This window comes from Gastrolobium bilobum, unplaced genomic scaffold, assembly GCF_033153095.1.
Source record: "Gastrolobium bilobum isolate Gb01-03AN ecotype WA unplaced genomic scaffold, APGP_CSIRO_Gbil_v1 utg12170, whole genome shotgun sequence".
Classification (NCBI taxonomy): Eukaryota; Viridiplantae; Streptophyta; class Magnoliopsida; order Fabales; family Fabaceae; genus Gastrolobium; species Gastrolobium bilobum.
In genome coordinates this window covers 554,053-575,072 of record NW_026898901.1, presented here as the reverse complement: position 1 = coordinate 575,072, position 21,020 = coordinate 554,053, and the positions used below count along the sequence as shown (strand labels likewise).

General features: G+C 33.5%; 2 protein-coding genes and 1 pseudogene across 3 annotated transcripts; 2 read left to right on the top strand and 1 right to left on the bottom strand.

Annotated features, from left to right (window-relative positions):
• The first annotated feature begins 3,336 nt into the window (after positions 1-3,336).
• Positions 3,337-8,549, top strand: LOC133285233 (uncharacterized). 2 transcript variants are annotated; one of them, XM_061482444.1, is made up of 8 exons: positions 3,337-3,727; positions 3,809-3,876; positions 4,140-4,206; positions 4,357-4,511; positions 4,622-4,692; positions 6,270-6,338; positions 7,176-7,276; positions 8,002-8,549. In XM_061482444.1, exons 1-8 carry the CDS (start codon positions 3,470-3,472, stop codon positions 8,302-8,304), a joined length of 1,092 nt encoding a protein of 363 aa, XP_061338428.1. In that variant the 5' UTR covers positions 3,337-3,469; the 3' UTR covers positions 8,305-8,549. The 2 variants fall into 2 exon arrangements, with proteins under 2 accessions (XP_061338428.1, XP_061338427.1); XM_061482443.1 differs by having other exon boundaries at positions 4,622-4,698.
• Positions 8,550-8,883: 334 nt separating this feature from the next.
• LOC133285246 (uncharacterized) lies at positions 8,884-15,230 on the bottom strand (annotated as a pseudogene).
• A 181-nt stretch (positions 15,231-15,411) lies between these two features.
• Positions 15,412-17,869, top strand: LOC133285249 (beta-carotene isomerase D27, chloroplastic). Its single transcript, XM_061482459.1, has 8 exons — positions 15,412-15,596; positions 15,683-15,778; positions 16,120-16,224; positions 16,704-16,803; positions 16,946-17,037; positions 17,144-17,224; positions 17,341-17,409; positions 17,493-17,869. Exons 1-8 carry the CDS (start codon positions 15,465-15,467, stop codon positions 17,628-17,630), a joined length of 813 nt encoding a protein of 270 aa, XP_061338443.1. The 5' UTR covers positions 15,412-15,464; the 3' UTR covers positions 17,631-17,869.
• Positions 17,870-21,020: the final 3,151 nt, after the last annotated feature.

Sequence of the window (21,020 nt, the reverse complement as noted above, 5' to 3'; positions counted from 1 at the left end):
CACTGCCGTCACCACCATCAGCACCATGCCATCACCATCACCATCTCCGCCACCACCATCGCCGCCACTACCATGCCACCATCATCATCACCACTACTACCACCACCACCACTATCATCGCAGCCACTGCCATCATGCCACTACTACCACCACCAACGCCACTATTACCACCATCATCGTCGCAACCACTACCGTCACCACCACCACCACACCATATGGAAAGAAAAGTGATGATCCAAAATTTCTTTGTTTAATAGAAATTATTTTTTATTATATTATTTGTTGTGTTATCAAACACAATTCTCATTCTCAGAACAAAAATAGAATAAGTTATCAAACATATTTTTTTTCGTAGAAATTGTTCTAAGGCACAGAAATAGAAAATAATTTTCTTTTCAGAAACAGTGTCAGGGAACATAGTGGTTGTCATGCACATCCTAAATATAATTTTTTTGTTATTTTAAATTATATAATTTTGTGTTATTTTAAATGAAACATGTATATATAATTTTGCGAGAATAAGAATAAAAATGCAAATAATGATGTATTCATTCTTATGTTTTATTTTATATGAATAGCTAACGAACGAGATTCTATGTTTATGTTTGGTAGGGGTGTAAATAGATTAGGCCAGCCTATAGGGGCGGGCTTAGCTTATATTAGGCCAGACTTGACCTATTATAAATAGTAAAATAGAATCTACTTAGACTTTAAGAAAACCTATTTAGAAAATAGGCCATAAGCCTTTTTGTATATATCGGATCTATAAGTCTATAGGTTGGCTTATATCATATTATTTATTTTAAATTTTAAATAAAATTGTTTTAATAATTTTGAATAATAAAGTAGTATTATTTTAGTTATTCTTTTAATTGTTGAATATTTAATAGGCTTAAACATGCTAACATACCTAGACCAAGACTTTTATTTTTTAAATATAGGTCAGGTCAGACTTGTAATTTGGGGTCTACACAGGCTAATAGGCTAGGCCAGATCCAATTTTTTTTACACAAGCCTGACTTATTTAAGTCAAAACTTAGTCTAGCTTAACCTATTTACACTCCTAATGTTTGGTTATGCTAAAATTAATAAAAAAATTATTATTATTTTTACATTAAATAAGTTAAGTTGACCCAATTCAAGCCAGCCCAAGCCAGGTTTGCCTCACCAACTTAAGCCTAAAAACTATGGTTGGGTCCATAAGAAATTGAGATTGAACATGTGGACTGATGGATGGCCCTTTTCACACTTATATTTATTGAAATAGATCCTTCACTTTTTGGATCGAATGCCTATTCCCACAAAAGCAAACATGTTCATTCCTAATGCTCTTCCTATACATAATTATTTAAAAACTGGAGAATGAGAATGCGTTATTTTCATTTCAATTTCCAATCCTTTAAACCAAACAAGAGCTAATAGTATATATGTTTACCGTTCCAAGCAAAATAATCACGTAGTAGATCTCCAAACCATTTTGTGTCAATAAACTTTATATTAATTTTAAAATTTTAATTAGAAAACCATGACTTATGCAGATCCACATAATTAATATTGGCAATTTTTTATTTTGCAGTCTGAAGATATTAGCTGGTTAGTTTTCATATTAATTAATATTATTTTTATTAAAATTTAATAATGCGCTAAGCTAGTTATCTTTATTATTATCTTAAAATTGTATTCGTTAAGATCGTGCATTAAGATAAGCCGACATTGATATATCTCAACGATAGTACAGAAAAGGCTAGTACATAAAAGGTCGTACATTAAAGAGAGCGCACTAATCAGATAGTACGGTAAGATAGTACATTAATCCTTTCTTCTTCATTTTCCACTCACAAAGTGCAACATAAAAACCACGTTTTTTTTTCCCACTCTCTTTTCGTTGTTTCTATCCACGGCTTGTGTGGTGTGGTGTGTGTCTTTCACATTCACATTCCTCATAACTAACATTCAACTTTAAGGTTCGTTGTCTTTCAAAAAAAAAAAAAAAATATATATATATATATATATATATATATATAAGGTAAGATATTTATACTACCAAATATCAATTCACTACTACTTTAATATAATTATATATTCTAGGGAGTATATTAAATGTTGTTTTTCTTTTCTCTCTTTATAAACTTTCCAAAAATTACCGGCTAAAAAATGGGATCTGACGGTGATTAAAGTAGTATTATATAAACCATTGATGTGCCTTCACTTAACAGCTTAAGTTTTGAGTTGAATTGATTCTTTACATGGTATCAGAGTCTTGATGTCTCAGGTTCGATTCTCGTCATCCTATTTCCTTTATGGAATTTCTTAGCACAGGTAGGCTAAGCCCGATACATCATCCACATTTCAAGCCCAATGGGTTCTTGTGTGAGGGGCGTGTTAGAGAAATATATAAACCATTGGTTTTTTACATGGGATATATATTTGGGTTTAAAGTTTCTAAAGTTACTTTAAATAATTTTATCTAATGTTTATCAAAATACACATATAAAAATGTGTGGGGCCCATATTTTCTTTTTATCTATTTTCTTTTCACATGGACCCCACATATTTTTTTGTGTGTATTTTGATGAACATTAAATAAAGTTATTTAAAGTAACTTTAGAAACTTTAAAAGAAGAAAGTGAAAAAAAATGAACCCACATACTTTTTTATGTGTATTTTGATGAACATTAGATAAAGTTTTATCTAAGGTAATTTTGGAAACTTTAAACCTATTAATTATAAGTGTGAGATTATTTTATTTTTTTATAAGCATGTCTTTTCTCATAATTCTTAAATACTTTTTTAAAAAAATTTAAATATAAAAATTAGACTTATATTACAAACATAATACATGATATAATCTAAAGTATGTTTGGTTGACATTTAAATATAGGCAAACGGAAAAATAACACTTCCTAATATATTTTTAAAGGAGGTAAGTAATTTTTTATACCGTAATAAATAATGATACTAAAGTAAAATTCACTATTGTTTGAGCAAATCAAATTCTGTAATCTAATGGAGACGTTACCAAACCAACCATACTATAGTAAGTGTTTTTCTTCTTGGATCCAACAAAAATAAACATGTCACATGTGATTAAATCTTACAAAATCTATCGACTTATCTTAGACATTATCCTTTGCTAGCCAATCTATTAAAGTGTTTAACAGCTACGAATTTTTGATACACAAAAAAAAAGCTCGACAGGGTGTGTCTGACCTTAATTTGGTAAAAGGATAAGGTGAAGGAACTGTTACTGTAGTATGTAACTATAAATGCTGTGAAAAAAGGGGAAAATAAAATTTCAAGGAAACAGAAAAGTCTAAGTGCAACGCGAATAGCAATCGCGATCCTTCATTCGTTGAAGTGGAAGCCGCCACAGTTTTGCGGGTCAAACTGAAAGACCCAACTCATATAGCCAAACAAACAATCTTCAACACTCGTACCTTCCTATCTAAGTTGTTGTTTGTCGCTCATAATGCTTCGTAACATGTTCCTGTTTTTGTTTTTGTTTTTGTTGTTGTTGGCCTGGGTCGACTCGCACGAGGAGTCAGGTCCATGGACCTGCGATTCCAACTCGGAGATCCGAGTCGAGGCCGAGTTCAAACCCGGAGTTATTACACTCGACGGCCATGCCGACGATTGGAAAGGCATTGATGGGTCCCACTTTCCCCTTCTCCCAGCACTCGACCCTGATGTTGAAAATGAATTCAAAGGTGGAGCCATGTCCCTTAAGGTACCCTTAATTTGATTTCATTCAATTTATTTCTTTATTTATTTATTTATTGTTCACACAGTGATTGTGGATTTTTTGCAGACTCTGCATGATGGTCGCGATATTTTCTTTCTGCTTCAAGTTGATGGTGATTATGCGTACTCTAAAGGGTAAGTAAGCAATGTCATACAGAGAAAACAGCATCTAGTTCGTTAGTTTGATTTTATTATGCTTCATGCTAGCTTAGTTTAACTTGTCTGAATGCTAAACGAGCTTACATTGTTTCTATTGATAGTGTTTTAAATAATGCTTATGTTATTGGGGTTCCAACAATATTGGAAAAAAGAGAAGAAAAGTAAAAATAAAAATCATCTATTTTTAAGTTAATTTGTGACTAGCTTTTTCTCAGTTGGTGTTTTTTTTTGCAATGCAGCGAAAGCAACAAATGTCCATCTATTGCTCTCATGTTTCAAATTGGGGATAGTGCCTCTTATCATAATGTAAGTTGGTGAACTGAATAGTGTTTTCTGTTGTTCGAGTTTTCTTCAAGTTTTGGAATCCTTGTTGCTTTCAAGTATAATCCTGACCTTGCGAGAAGATCTTTATGAAACATTAAATGATATCAAATTGTGTTGATTGTTTGTTTAAAGATGGGTGGCTGTGAAGAACATTCAACCTCATGCACAAACAAGACCTGCAAAGGTCATGAAGTCGACATTATGCACTTTTCAATTGGAAATGCTATTCCAGGACGGCTTTATGGTGGGAATCCCCTAGACAATAGCAATGGAAATGGAGGTGACAGGTGATGAATAGAAAAATTCCTACACTTTCACTGTATTGGATGACGTTTTAAGATGAGTCTAATAGGGCTATTAGATGTGTTCATTCAGTTTCCTATATTTGTTGATACAGGTTTGGCCACTTGGTTGATCTTTATGCCTGGAATCCACACTGCAGATACTTGGATGGAACTGGTCCTTCAGGTTCCGGTATGTACCACTGTAACATCATCAATGGGAATTGTATGTTAATATGATTAAAATAAGAAAAGCAGAATGAATGGGATAAGAAAACCAAGTGGAAGTATCACAGATGACTCAAAGCCATCAGGGTAATATTTATAAAGGAAATATTTTCTCGACTTTTCCATTTAGTAGTTCACCTCATGCTTTGGAAACACAGGCTCCTTCATAGTCTAGAGAACTTTCTACAACTTTGAAACTAGTACTCTGTAGTTATTGTAAATATGACCATCGCTTGCTTTACTTCACTCTTGTTCACTGACTACATCTTCCTTGATACTTTTGCCTTTTATTCAAGTGTTCATGTATTTCTTTGAAGTGATTTGTACAGAAATCCAATTACTTATGTGAAACATGTTTTATTCTTCTTTATACATTTTCTGTTATCTAATTGCTTGTCTTTTTCCCTTCCAACCTTTGCTTTCCTCAAATGTATTCTATTGTACTTTATTTAGTTTGCTTACTTGTTAATATCCTCCATACACTTCGGCCTTATGAAAAATAGTGAGATCTTGTTTTAAACCATGCACGAGGAGGTCCAACACTTCACTTCTTTAGCTTAGCCATGACAAATCAGGGTTCGTGTTTGATATTAATCTCTTCTAAATTTACATTTTAATAAAAATATTTCTCATCAATTTTTTGTAAAGTAAATTATCTTTGTCCCACACATCCTAATTAAAATTTATGCCACTTTATAACATGAAAGTGGATCCTGAAATCATTAAGCAGTGATTGGATATGAGCATGTGTATGATGTCTAAGATTACTTTAAGATGGCTTCATCCACATTGGAAGAAAGGGATGTGTCAAAACTAATTAAGACTGTATAGAAAAGGACAAGATGGAAATATTAACTATTTCCTATGCTAAGATTACGGAGACAACTTTTAAGTGCCTAACTCAGATAAAGGTGATAAAGTTTTTAAAATGGCATGGCACAAGATTGACAAGTGCAGTTGTTAGGACCACAGACAATAATATCAAGCAGTGCCTCATCATAATCGTATTTGCTGTCTCCATCAATTCCTTTTTGTCTCAATGGGCTGTTCATAATCACCAACACTTAATAATACTTTCCTTTGTGGCTAAAATGCTGTGTGCTGCATAAAATATGAAGCGTCATAATGCCAAACCAGATTATGTCATTTTCTTTTTCTGTACAAAACATCACTTCAATGAGTAACTTCTGAATTTAATCTCTATGAGAATCATGAATTCATGGTACTAGATTTTGTGCAGAGAATTGTTGGTTCATTAATGATTATGATGTGAGATTTACAACAACTTTCCCATTATTTCTTCATAAGCTATGATGTAGGGTAATAATGTATCTCTTTTCAATGAGTTAGAAACCTGGAAGGGAAGACACTTCCTACCAGAATATTATGTTTTTTCTTTATGTATTGTGAATTGGAACATTGTGGGTTATGTATCTAATCTTGTCTTCTATCCTTTCATTTGTTGATAATCTTTTAAGTTATCTAATTTTTTTTTTTTAAGGTTATATTAAAGACTGTCCTCTTTTCTGTGGTCAGCTAATGATTCTAGTGCGCAAAATGACTGGAAGGGTGCTTGGTGGCATAGCAGCTTTGAAGTCCACTCAGGTGACTAATCCTTTTACTGATAAAAAAATAAGCACAATGTCCTGTCAATTAACTTTAATTGGAAGCTAAATTAAAGTATATCACCTTATATATCTATGTGCTATTCATGAAGTGAATGGTTAGTATATATGACATAAAGCATGTGAATCATGCGCTATGCGTCATTTGTCGTTTTTCTTGAGAGATATCCCAACAGCGCTTTAAAATTTTTCATACACGTAAGTGCCAGTTGCTTTTAATTATATATAATTAGTGCCATCTAGGTAGGTTAATCTCCCACTATGTCCCAAAAGTTCAGTGATCCATAAAAGAAGGATGACCAGCTTCATTTCTTATCGCTACTTTCCGTACAAAAATTATTTTTTAGTGTAAACCCATATTTTTGTCCTCCAAAGATTAAGCGTCATCACTTTAGTTTCTCAATTATGCAAAGTATCGTCAAAGGGGTCCTTCTTTGTTGGACCTGAGAGAAATGAGTGTAAAAGAGCCCTAATTGAGGGACTAATTTGATGATCTTTTGCATGATTGAGGGACTAAATCGATGACATTTTGCATTATTGAGGGATTAAATTGATGTCAAAAATATTTTGACCTAAGTGATGATACTTGTAACTATGGAGAACAAGGGTTTACTCTATTTTTTATTTTTATTTTTTGGTATCATTACTCTATTTTTTATGTTAAAACATATTTTGGATTATATTTCATCCTCATGTATGTGTGTCTGCCTCAAACACAGTACCTTAAATTTGATCTCTCTGCATTGTTTTAACCTGTCATTTAGTTATTTTGCATCTTTTTGCTCTAAATTACTACTTACATGCTTGTCTATAACAGGTTTCGTAGAGGATGAGAGTCCATATTCGGAAAATGGAAAAAAGGGAACATACTTTTTTGAATTCTCTAGGCCTTTGAGGACTATGGATCATCTTCAACAGGTTAGAACTTAGAAGATGATATGCTTCATTTAGAAGTTTTATTTGCTAAGAGCTCAAATTGATCTGTCCAGATTTTTTTAAATTAGCTGAATGCTTGGTCCATGAGTTCCTTCTCGATTAGAGGCCTTCCCAAATCTACGGGGTTATTGTTGGACTAGTTGTGAACTTAATTATTTATCAATTTTAATTAAAATTGGCATAGAGTACCCCAAGTCATGTGATAAACTCTGCTTTTTAGTTATGGTTCTATGCTGTTTTGTTTTTGAAACAGCTTTGGCGCTTTGGATGAGATAACTTCTACTGGCTTGTTTGTTTTACCTTCTTCCGACATAAATTTGCCTTCATAATAAATATTTCTTGGTTATTGGCAAACTTGCATTGGTGTTCATGCCAAAAGCTAATACAAACAAGGTTTAAACCATTTTTTTTTTTTTTTTTTTGTGGTTTTCTTTGGTGTGGGGGGCATAGATGAGAAAGAAGTTATTCTCAAATCTAATGGATGTGATTGAAGGATGTCTTCTGATTCATGTGGTTTTTGTTTAACATATTGTGATTATTGTGTTTATCTTTTAAATTCTTCCTATACAAAGACTCATTTTGTAGCTTTAAGAGAACTTGAAAACAAACATATTATTGTCTTATGGGTGCTGTAGTAGTGTCTATGCTCCTGAATTTCATTTATGTTATAACAAGCAAGTAAAATGGTACAAAATAATACCTTGCAGGATGTGCAATTTTCCATTGGCGGATCCAGTAAGATGTCTGTTGCATTCTGGTATCCAGTAGATGGTCAGCCATGGCATGGTTCTGGACACTACTCTGTTAACTGTGATTGGGTTCCCATTGATATATCTTTGGGAAGTTCTTTGAGTGGCAAGTCAGGAGACACAGCATCAAGTAGCTCATGGAATGTTGCAAGTGCCTTTTCTCTTATACTATCAGTAGCAGCACTTTGTGTGTCTGTGTTTGTGAGCTATCGGGTTTTCAGTCCCAAGGGTATTCCCTTTACACCGATGGAGAACCTTTAACTATTGCACCAACAGCTTGAGTTTGGGATTGTACTATTCATTACGTTTGTACTAGATGGGTTTGTACTGTTTAGTGCTTTCTCTTTCACTATTTTTTTAATGTAACTGAAGCATTACTTTAGTTATTTTAGGCAATGGTCTGAAAAGTCTTAATTCATTATCAGCTTTTTGGATTTCCATCTTGTGCTTTGTTGTTGCAGTAGCAGGACCGTTCACTTTTCAGCTTATATTAAGTTCAAAATGGAACCACGACTTTTTCTTTTCTTTTTTCCCTCTTTCTTTAACTGGTAATTTGTCATTGAGGGTCGCAACATGAACTAAACATGGAGACCTAGTCCTGCAAGAGCATCCTTCTCTTGAAGTTGAAGGGTGTTGTCAACAGTTATATTTCTAGTGTAAATAGAGCCAAATTAAAAGCATTGCTTAGTTGTTTAATACCACGTGAATACGCACAAAAGGACAGCCAAATTGAGATGACAACATTGAGATAAGACACAGGTGACTTAATTGAATCGAACAATCCTGGTGTATTAAGGATGCAATGGCATAATATAAATTACAAATTATGTATATTTGCCAAAGAAACTTATAAGTAATACAGATATGTACCCAAAAAAAAAAAGTATTACTGATATAAACATAAAATAATACCAATTTACTCTACTTCCTTAGTGTGCTATTTTTATTACAACCTTCAACTTATGAAAGGAATTAAATAATGCTGGTTCTTACAACTAATCCCACTTGAGTTTTCCCCCCTAAAAAATTAAAAACATCACGGCAAACAAAAATGGCTAGACTAACGTTGGTTCATTTAACTATCCAATTCTAAATTATTCTGGAGAAACTGTTCCTTAAGGAAACCAAGTCAATTGTCAAATCACTTGCTTCACATAAACTGCATCCACATGCTGAACACAAAATTGCTTTCCAATGATAACCTATCCAGACTGAAGATCCGCTTGCAAGTTCTCATGTGCATAGTTGATAATCTTACTTCAAAATTGGATGAATTTCGGAATATGATTCGGAAGCAGCAATGCAAGTTTTAAGCCATCAAAATTGTAAGTCTTGAGAATCTTGCATAACTCATCAACGCCATCAACATCTGTCTCTTCTTCATAATACTTGAGAAAAGCACTTATAACTTGTGGTGAAGGACGCCATTCATCATCCTTGGCTTCTGAAAGAGCCGACTCTAGGTGGCTCACAGCACCGCCCAACTGGCAGTTCTGCAAGTAAAACATCATGAACATTTCCCGAATCTCAAAGAAATGTAGTCCTTTGCTCCTCCTGGTAGCCTCCTTAAAGACCGATGCAGCTTCTTCATCCATGTTCAGACTCAAGTAAGCACTTATACCAATTCTAACCAACCTTAAATCATAACTAACACAACTAGATTCCCACTCCTTAAAGCATTTTATTATGCCCTCCATATCATTAAGCATTTGAAGGGAACGAAGCATAGCAAGATAGCTCACATTGGTCACTGGGGAGACTGACTTGAGTGAATTCCATACTCTATAAACCTCTCCAAGATTACCAGTGCCAGCATAAAGGCCTAGCAAGCAATGATAAGCTTCGCGGTGCAGCATCTTCACCTCTTTTTGCAGCATCCTAAGATAAAACTCAGCTTTCTCAAATTGTTCAGCGTTTACATAGATAGCAGCCAGGTTGCTACACGTGTGCCAATCGATTTTGTTTCCATCCTCTCTTCTCATCTCCTCATAGACTCTCTCAACCCCATCAAGATCATTCAAAGACGCGCAGCTATTCATCCAGATATGATATGTGAGTGCTACCATGGGAATGTTCCTCTGCTTCATTTCATGCACCAGATGAGGCACTTTCTGGGGATGACCCAATCTCATATACATACTCATCAAATTGTTGAAAGCAATACTAGTGACATATCTCAATTCATCCATCTTTTCAAAAAGAGCAAATGCCTTATCTGTCTTTAGTTCCTTGCAATAACAGTGCAAAAGAGCACCATATGTAAACTTGTTCTTGGCTCGAGGATGAAGACCGCTAAAGTAATTCTCAGCTGCAACAACCCCTTTGGCTTTGGATACAAGATCTAAAGCCACTGCATAATCACCCAAGGAAAAGTTAATTTTCCTCATCTCCATCCATTCCATTATCTGCAACCATTGAAAAATGCTAAAAAAAACTATAAAAAAAAAAAAACGAAAAATTTGTCTTTTCACACATTACGGAAATATTATTTTTGCCTAGTTTATGATAATAGAACTCAACATAGATCGAAATAAATAGTTGAACAAATCAAAATTAACAATTTTTTATACCTGCAGTGCGTGCTCGAATCTACGATACTTTCGGAGCTGTTTGACGCAACGGTCTAGCTCCTCTTTTGCAACGGCTTTGCCCTCCGTTATATATTGGTTCAACGTCTGCCACACGCTCCCTCCGGCCACTTCCAGCGCCGATAACCTATGATAAAGGCTTTGCTTTTTCACCTCCGTGCACAGCCCCCGGAGCAGACATCCTCCGCCGGAAATCAGACGGGCGTAATTCATCTCCGTCGCTCTCAGATCGTGCCCTTGTCAATTTATTATTACCTCGAAGGGATTTTCTTAGATTCATCATGAGGAAGTAGGGGTGTAAACGGAAAAGTGACTTAATTTGGTTTATCTTGATCCATTTAAAAATAACTTTTTTAGAAATCAAATCACAACTCAAATGTTTTTTTTTTTTTTTTTAGGTTAAAATATTATATTTTTAATAATTAATTACGACTAGGTAGCAGTTTAAAAAATATTCAAATTTATTGTACTCATTTACGTCCAAATTAGGAGTCTAAATTATGCGTGACTATTCACGCCCAAATTAGGTGTGACTCCCAAGGCATTCTCGCCTAGTTTAGGCGTGAATCATCTGGTGTTGACATGTGACAAAAAAAAGTCAACTTACGAACCGAAAAACTTTGAAAAGTAATAACTTTTGATTCAGGTATCCGAATGAGGTAATTCTTTTTTTGATTCCACATAACTTTTCGAGATCTACGCAATGACATCTCATTTAATATATTTTATCTCTCACAAACACAATCAAATTTGCAACAATTGTATTATACAGTGTATTACCAAATTTTTAAAAAAAAATTATTATTAATAAGAAAAAGAAAATAAAGATTTAATTTGTGATTTAAACTCAAAAATCAATTTGAAAAATCTGTATTAATAAAGAAAATAATTAAATAAATATTCTAAACACTTTTTTTTTTAATAAATAATTACGAATAAGTTGCCATTTTGAACCTAATTACGAATATATTGCATTCATTCACGCCCAATAATGGTACTATAACATTAAATTCAAAATTCAAATAACCTCCAATAAGTTGATTGCATTTTGTATTTAATAGAATTTGATTGTGTTTTGTATTTAATAGGAGCTGATTGCGTTGTAATCTTATGAGTTGGTTACAGATGGTCTCCGATTCAAATAAATTTGTTGGTGGTTATTTGAATTTAATGTTATAGGAGTTGATTGTGTTTTGTATTTAATAGGAGCTGATTGCATTTTGTATTTAACAAAAAATTTGATGTCATCTTATTTATAGATGAGTTAATCCACCTTGGTGCCATTTTTATAGTATCATTGTTATAAATTTGAATTGTGTTTGTGAGATATATATATATATATATATATATATATATATATATATATATATATATAGGGAAAATAATTTCTACAGCTGCTGTACCTACAACAAGCTAGGATCCGCGTTCGGATCCTAGGATCTGCTGCCGGATCCTGTTTTGTTTTGTTTTTTTTTTAAAAAAGCGGTAGAGTCCACTTTTCTGTGTCAGCGGCAACAGATAGCGTTGTCTACTGCTGCAGAAATGTTAAGCTCATATATATATATATATATATATATATATATATATATATATATATTGCAAGTGATATCAAAGGTAAATTCGGAGATCATACAGCATCCATTCCATTGTCCGACTCTAAACCTCTTTACGATTTGGTACCTGGAGCTGGAAGGATCCCATAATTTACAAAAATATATATATAATTAGAATTTCATTTCTCAGTACATTTGAGGATCTCATCTCATCCCGGTGTAATGAATACAGGAAAAGAACCCCCTTTTTCATACATTGATCGCCAAGATATATGTAAGAAAATATGAGGCTACCAAAATATAATTTTTCATCATTTGAACAGTACTTTATACATCAACATCAAAACACATGAACAATTGAACCATTAGTAAGCACTAATAATTCAAACACATATCATGTACCCTTATCCTTTAGCATCATTCTTACTGTTCTCAACATACCTTGTTGGCCTTGGTCGTCATTTTAATCATGCTGTAAAATCTTTGCTAAGTACAAGGTTTGAGCTCAAAACCAAAGCATGGACGTCTCCCTACCATGAGGATTCTATTACCGTTGAGTAGTCCAATTCACCTAATTGTATAGAGATTATAAACTTGGAAATAATCGCATACACTCAAGATCATTCTCTATTGAAAATCACCCCTCATCCGAGATTATTTCTCTCTTATTCTTATATTTCTTCCATATGCAATCATTATATTAACAGACACATACAGCTCGCATACTAGTGTCTCAATATTTATTCTGTTACCACGAACTCATAAGGCTAAGATACTTGTATTTCAATATTCGAATCTGTTTTTATCAATCCTTAAAGCTAGCCTTTTTAAGTTCTGGTTCTGTTTAGTGTTTAAACAAGAATAGAATACTTGTATCTTGTAGGCATAATAGACTCTTGCAAATAAGCCATATCCAAGATAGTACCTATATAAATTTATATCTCAGCAAGCCTCAAACAACACAATAAAAACTCTAAAATGGCTTTATCCTAAGTTTATAGAACAATAGTACATGAACTTTGGACTGGGAATAGATTCCGACTACGTTGAAATCGATTCCCAATATGTTCAGCTAGCTCAGAGTTCACTAATGATCTTATTCCCTTTCTTTATCAGTTCTAACATGCATATAGAGTTAAGTGCTCCCTATACTACTCATTTTCAACAAATTTCCAATGTAGAAGATCAGTATTGATATTTGCATATACAATCCTTAACATTCAACTCTCAAAATTCAACCTCAAATTCAAACCTCAAAGTTCAGCAACTACCCAATGAGAAAAATGCCTAGACTAACGTTGGTTCATTTAACTATTCAATTCTAGACGATTCTGGAGAAACTGTTCCATAAGGAAACCATCTCAATTGTCAAATCACTTGCTTTACATAAACTGCATCAGCATGCTGCACACAAAATTGTTTTTCCAGGATGGACCTATTCAGAGTGAACACTTGCTTGCAAGTTCTAATGTGCATGGTTGACTTGAGAGTCTTCCTTCAATATTGAATGAATTTCAGGAGATGATTCGGATGCCGCGATGCAAGTTTTAAGCAAGGAATCATCAAAATTGCAAGTCTTGAGAATCTTGCATAGCTCATCAACACCGTCAACATCTGTCTCTTCTTCATAATACTTGAGAAAAGCACTTATAACTTGTGGTGAAGGACGCCATTCATCGTCCTTGACTTCTGAAAGAGCCGCCTCTAGGTGACTCACAGCACCACCCAACTGGTGGTTCTCCAAGTAAAACATCATGAACATTTCATGAATCTCAAAGAAACGTCCTTTGCTCCTCCTCATAGCCTCCTTAAAGACCGATGCAGCTTCTTCATCCATACCCTGACTCAGGTAAGCACTTATACCAATTCTAACCAACCTCAAATCATAACTAACACAACTAGATTCCCACTCCTTAAAGCATTTTATTATGCCCTCCATATCATTAAGCCTTCGAAGGGTATGAAGCATAAGAAGATAGCTCACATTGGTCACTGGGGAGACTGACTTGAGTGAATTCCATACCCTATAAACCTCTCCAAGATTACCAGTCCCTGCATAAAGGCTTAGTAAGCAATGGTAAGCTTCGCGCTGCCACAGTTTCAACTCATTTTCCAGTTTCACCTCTTTTTCCAGCATCCGAAGCACCAGCTCAGCTTTCTCAAATTGTTTAGCCTTTACATAGATAGCAGCCAGGTTGCTATACGTCTGCCAATCAATTTTACCTCCATCTTCTCTTCTCATCTCCTCATAGACTCTCTCAACCCCATCAAGATCATTCAAAGACGCGCAGCTATTCATCCAGACATGATATGTGAACGCAGCCATGGGAATATTCCTCTGCTTCAGATCATGCACCAGCTGAGGCACTTTCTGGGGTTGACCCAATCTCATATACATACTCATCAGATTGTTGAAAGCAATACTAGTGACATATCTCAATTCATCCATCTTTTCAAAAAGAGCCAATGCCTTATCTGTCATTAGTTCCTTGCAATAACAGTGCAAAAGAGCACCATATGTATACTTGTTCTTGGCTCGAGGAGCAAGACCGCTAAAGTAATTCTCAGCTGCAACAACCCCTTTGGTTTTGGATACAAGATCTGTCTGCACTGCATAATCATCCAAGGAAAAGTTAATTTTCCTCATCTCCATCCATTCCATTATCTGCAACCATTGAAAAATGCAAAAAAATAAAATAAAAACAAAAATGATAAATTTGTCTTTCTACATTGAACTGAAATTATTTTTGCCTTGTTTATTATGATTTTAAAAAAAAAAAACCTCAAAGTTTACAAGTTCTGAAACCTGGAGTGCGTGCTCGAATCTACGATACTTTCGGAGCTGCTTGACGCAGCGCTCGAGCTCCCCTTTTCTAACGGCTTTTCCCTCCATTATATATTGGTTCAACGTCTGCCACACGCTTCCACCGGTCATTTCCAGCGCCGATAGCTTTCGATAGAGGGTTACCTTTTTCGCCTCCGTGCACAGCCCCCGGAGAAACCATCCTCCGCCGGAAATCAGACGGGCGCAATTCATCTCCGTCGCTCTCAGATCGTGCCCTTGTCTGTTTCTTATCCCTCGTTGGGGTTTTGTAAGGGTTCATCAAAACGCAGAAGTTCAAGTCGTTTTGGCTTTCACTTGAATTAACCAGTAACCGGTAACAGGTAACAGGTAACCTTTTTGTGTTTTTTAAGGTTAATATTTCCACAAGAGAGAGAGAGGGGGTTACAAACAGTTTAACTGAACTGAATAGTTTCTAGTGGTGACAGTTAGAGAGAAATGAAGGCGCTATGCATTGTTGGTGGTGGTGCCCCAATGCTTTGTTCGAGTGTTCGGAACCATCGATTTCGCGTTTCCTTCTCTTCTTCTTCTTCTTCTTCTTCTTCTTCTTCGTCATCGGGATCCAGATCGGTGCGTATCTTCTACTTTTGTTTTGCATATTCTTTCTGTATATCTCTTACGCAGTCCCATGATTCCTATATTGTGAATTAAATAAGGTAAAACAAGCGGAGATTGCAGCTTCAAAGCCTGAATACAAGCCCGGTGTGTTTGATGATTTGTTCCTCAATTTGTTCCGCAACAAATTGGTACAGGTAAAGGATCCCCTTCTAGCCTCTTATTCTTATGAAGATGGTTCGTTTTTCCTCTTTTGTTTGTCTAATATTTTAATTTATGGGGTATCAATTTTTTCATCTTAATTAGATGAAAATTCATGTTGTGCAGGGTTACCTTGTTTATCACATAATTGGTGGGATGGGATAGATGTGTATTTCTTTATTTTTGTTTTTTGTTTTTTGTTTTTTGCAATATATAATGAAAAAACATAAATCCACACACTTTTATATGTGTTGTTGGAGATATAATTATCCAGTATAACGTGACAAATATTAATATATATGATTATTGTGGTAGCTGAGTGTGAATACTATAACAGGAGGTGGGATGGGACTCAAAGAAACCTGGATATAGTGGACTAATTGAAGTTGCGAACCGTCTAATGATGAAAGGCACTACAAATTCCGATACCATAGAAGCAGCGGTATATCCATTTCTCTCTCTCTCTCTCTCTCTCAAGCTTTTATTCATTCAAGTGTCTCTTTGAAAATCTTTCTGATATGCAATAGCATTTCACTTAAGGAGTGTTTGACAAATCAAGTACATAGTTTCAAATTTGTTCACGTTAAAACTAGTTTAATATCAAATATTGTTTGTTAGAAAAAGGGGGAGCTCCCTCTAGGCAAGTCTTACTTACATTTGCACGAGAGGCTGATTGCATAGATCTTGGTAAGAACTGATCAGATAAAGAATTTGGCTTTTCAGAATTGGTGATTAGACCATTACTTACCATACATACGAACTTTTAAAACAACTCCACCGTTTTGGTTTTTGGAGTTCGGCAAACTCCTTCTAAGACAGTACTTACTTGATCATTTATGTATGCGTTTCCACAACAATGCAACTTAGGTCATCACATTTATTTTATAGTAATTCACTGTATGAGGTTGTGACTTGTGATAGGTACGAACATTGAGGTCTCTGTTCCCTCCATTCCTTTTGGAGCTCTATAAAATGCTCATAGCTCCTATTGGAGGAGGTAAAATTGCTGCTATGATGGTTGGTGAGTCTGACTGATCAAATACATCTCGTTTTTTCATTTCTTCCTGATGAATCCCAACTCTTTGTTCCTGTCTGATGTTTCCCTAAACGCAACAGACTAAGAAACTTGTTTAGATATCCTAAAACGTTTTTAAGTTTTGAAGCAAGGGTTACTGCACTGACTTGTCAATGGCTCATGGGCCCGTGCAAAGTCAATTCTGTTGACTTACCAGATGGAACCACATGCAGTAGTGGGGTGATCACCTGTACTTTTCTATGTTTGATCCTTATGAGTGCTGTAAAACTCAGACCAAATATTCCCCTAATCTTCGAAGTGATGTATTTTTTATGAGTTCTTGTAGGTCTATGTGGAAAGATGCAAGTATCTGGAGGAAAGCAAGTGTGTTGGTATTTGCATCAACACCTGTAAGTTTCCAACACAGGTTAGTGATTCTTCAAAGTCATTTTTTTCAGTTACTATAAGAGCTAAAATTGTCGTGTATGCTTCGAAGTTCTTACATTCTCTGGATGGTTGCATCTGACTCTATTTTAAATCTAGACTTTCTTCAAGGATCATATGGGAGTTCCACTACTTATGGAGCCCAACTTTGGTGATTATAGCTGTCAGGTAATACTGAGTAATCTCTTATGGAGCCGAACTATGTAAGATGACCACCCTGTCACTACTCTCTTATCGTTTTAAAATTGCAGTTCAAATTTGGGGTTCTTCCTCCACTGCTTGAAGACGACACCGTCCTGAAGGAGCCTTGTTTGGAAGCATGTCCAAATGCTGCCCAGAGAAGAATGGTTGCCAGAAATATAGAAGTAATTGCGTGCCCAAAGACATGAATATATTTGTCTTCAATGTACAAAACCTCCTACACATTCTGGCCCCAACTTTGTCTTTGAAGATGGAACTGAAGGCATGGGTTTTCTTGCTTCCGTAGCGATAAATAATTCATCTTTGACTAAGCTCATATATGAAATTATTAATACAACTCATCATTTTCGTAAATAGATTGTTGATACTTTGGACTCGTTTGTATATTATGGATGTTTCCCCAATTTTAGACATTTTAAGATAATGATACAACTGCTAAAATAGTTTTTTTCTTTTCCTGGTTAGATATAAAAATTAATCAGAACCGCTTTTTTTAAAAACAAGGATTGGGAGCCCATGCCATTTTATCAAAACATGGTGTAGGAACCTGTGTCAAACACGCGAACGAGGCTTGTGTTATGTGTTTGTCAATATCACTCATCGGAACTAGAAAATGGAGCTCTATAGAGTTACATGAACTAGCAACTCCATTAATTATTTGGTAAATAACTTTGTCATCAAGTTATTAGTTTTTTTTAAGAGAAAAATATTTGTCCTTTTAAAGAATAATTTTTTTTTTTTAAATTAATGTATGACAATTTTGGATTACAATATAAATATGTAATTAAGAATCGGGATTAAACAATCAACTACTGATGGTTCAAGAAAAAATTGTATTTTAATTCATATTTTATTTAATTTTTATGTACTACACAATGACTGTTTTAGACTGCAACATAAAACTCTGAATTTTTGTTACTTATTAAAAAAGTTACACAATTTTGTTCACAACTAAAATTTATAAAAAGGAAAAGTTCAAAAACCACTCTGGTGTTGCTTTGAATCATTTATATTCTGATATTTTTTTGAATCACTTAATCCGCTATAATTTTTTTCATCCACAATCGTGCGTAAACTGTTAGAAACTTAATTAGAAGAAGAAAATAAAGTGATAAAAAGAATAAAATGTTATGAAAACTTAGAACACTTAATAGAAATCTAAAAGAAAAAATAAAAATCAAATCAAATACGCCTAAATAAAAAAATAGAATAAAGACAAAAAATAGAAGAAAAATAAGGTCAAATATGTTAAAAATCACAACATAAAATATTAAAAATAAAAAAAATAAAAGTAGTCTAAAAGAAAAAAAAAATACTGAAGACGAAAAAATAGAAGAAAAATTAAGATAAAAAATAAAATAAAAAAGAAATGAAACAAAAATAAATCACAATTATGAATTTTCAATATATTTGGTTTTATTATTTTTAATTTTTTCTATTTTGTCCTTAATCTATTTGATTCTTTTTTATTAGATATGGTTGGTCTTTTTCTTTTTTCCTTTTTTACTTTTTGGTCTATGTTATTCTGATTTTCTTCTTTTTTTAGCTTTGTGCCACCCTATCTATTAAAGATTTTCATTAAAAAAAATAAAAAAAGAGAGAGAGAATGAAATAGAGATATGAAAAAGATCAAATGTATCAAAATAAAAATAAATAAAATAGATCGAGGATAAAAAATAAATAAAAAAATCAAATGTATTGAAAATTCATAACTGTGGTTTTTTTTTTGTTCTATTTTTTTTATCTTAATTTCTTATTCTTTTTTATTTTTTTGTATTCAGTATATATATTTTTCATTTAGACTTTTTATTTTATTTTTTATTTTTGTCACTATTGTGATTTTTAACATATTTGGTCTTACTTTTTTTTTCTATTTTTTGTTCTTATTCTATTCTTTTTATGTAGACACATTTGATCTTTTTTATTTTAGTCTTTTATTAAGTATTCTATGTTTTTATGACATTTCGGCTTATTTTTTCATCACTTCATTTTATTTTTCTAAGAAGGGTAAAGTAGGTATATTTAGTCAAATTTCTATGAGTGTTAAGGAGGGGATGGATGGAAAGACCACATGGGGTTAATTGATTAAAAAAAGTATAGGGTGTAAGTGATTTAAAGCAATAACACTTGGGTTTTTTTTGAATTTTATCCTTTATAAAAAAACACCAATATCTCATGCTTCTTCATTTTCATAAAAAAAATTTCTGCCACGTTCACATAAAAGTGGATGAGTCTCATTGTAAAGAGAAAAGAGAGAAAATAAAGTAGGTCCCACTCAATTTTATATGAGTGTGGCAGAAATTTTTTTTTACAGTAAATGCAGAGACATTAAGGGAAATATAGCTCTGCTATTGATGTAAAAAAAATTTCAGCAGCTGCATATAAAAAATTCAGGATAAGCCGATGGATCCTAGTTTTTTTTTTTAAATAAGTGGGTTCCATTTTTTCTGTGTCTGTTGTAAAAAAAAGAAAAAAAAATCTGCAAGTGATTGCAATTAAACCTTTTTTTTTTTTTTTTGGTAGACAACATTAAACCTATTTTATTTTGTGTGAAAAGTACAAACGCAAAAGATAAAAAAAAAAAAAAAGTTTTGCGTTATAATATCCAATACTTATGCATATTAAACACTGGAATTCACAAAAATTTTAATTTTATAATTAGTCATCAAATAGTAAAAAATAAAAAAAATTAGTTTTTTTATATATTAATAGAACTGAGAAAGAATCCGTTTACAAATTTTTTTGACAAATTTTTACAAATTACGCTCTCTTCTCCCGAGAGAACATAGTAGAACTTAGTGTTCTCTCGGAAAAAAAAATAGTATAATTTGTAAACAAAAAAATTTCTAAATATAACATGTCCCGTAGAACTGATGTTTAAACTTTAAACCTCTAATTTTATGTAAATTATCAAAGCCCCTCACCGTTATGTTATGGATCAATGTTATGGACCCAACAATTCAAAGGCCCAACCCATTAACGTTCCACATCCAAAGAACCTTAACTCCATTGGGTTGTGTTTGGTTCAAGGGTTCTCAAAATTTTCCCATCTAAATGCATGTGGCAATCCTTGTTCTCCTTGTTTGGTTGAAAGATTTCATAACTTTTATCCATCAAACACACTTGTCCATCTAATTAGAAATGTGTGTTAAAAATTGACAAAAACACTGTTGATGAATGCTCTTTGAGACATAGTATTCCTATAAAAAACCAGAGAAATGAAAAAGTGGGTGAATACACTGACATTAATACCCCTCTTCTTATATGTTGTAATGGTTCAAAATTTTATAAAAAAGGTTGCTTTCGTAAATTTCATCTATTTTCCCATCAAATTTTTATTTTCAACCAAACATACACTCAGTATATTTAACCCAATTTCCCTACTAATATTTTAAGGTACCAAATAACTTTTTTTAAACTTTTCTACCAAACTTACTTTCCAACATTTTTCCTTGTATTTACATTTTTCTAGTAAAAAAATATATCTACTGAACCAAACACCCCCTTGAAGTAATCTTGGAACTACCTAAAAGGCTCCTCGTCATTTGTACAAACGCAAAATATCTTCTTATATTAGA

Coding starts and splice junctions, on each gene's coding strand:
- LOC133285249 (XM_061482459.1), top strand. CDS start 15,465: ATGAAGGCGCTATGCATTGTTGGTGGTGGTGCCCCAATGCTTTGTTCG. Junction 15,779..16,119: donor TCCGCAACAAATTGGTACAG/GTAAAGGATCCC, acceptor ATACTATAACAG/GAGGTGGGATGGGACTCAAA. Junction 17,410..17,492: donor TTGGTGATTATAGCTGTCAG/GTAATACTGAGT, acceptor TTAAAATTGCAG/TTCAAATTTGGGGTTCTTCC.
- LOC133285233 (XM_061482443.1), top strand. CDS start 3,470: ATGCTTCGTAACATGTTCCTGTTTTTGTTTTTGTTTTTGTTGTTGTTG. Junction 3,877..4,139: donor GATTATGCGTACTCTAAAGG/GTAAGTAAGCAA, acceptor TTTGCAATGCAG/CGAAAGCAACAAATGTCCAT. Junction 4,699..6,269: donor AACTGGTCCTTCAGGTTCCG/GTATGTACCACT, acceptor TTCTGTGGTCAG/CTAATGATTCTAGTGCGCAA.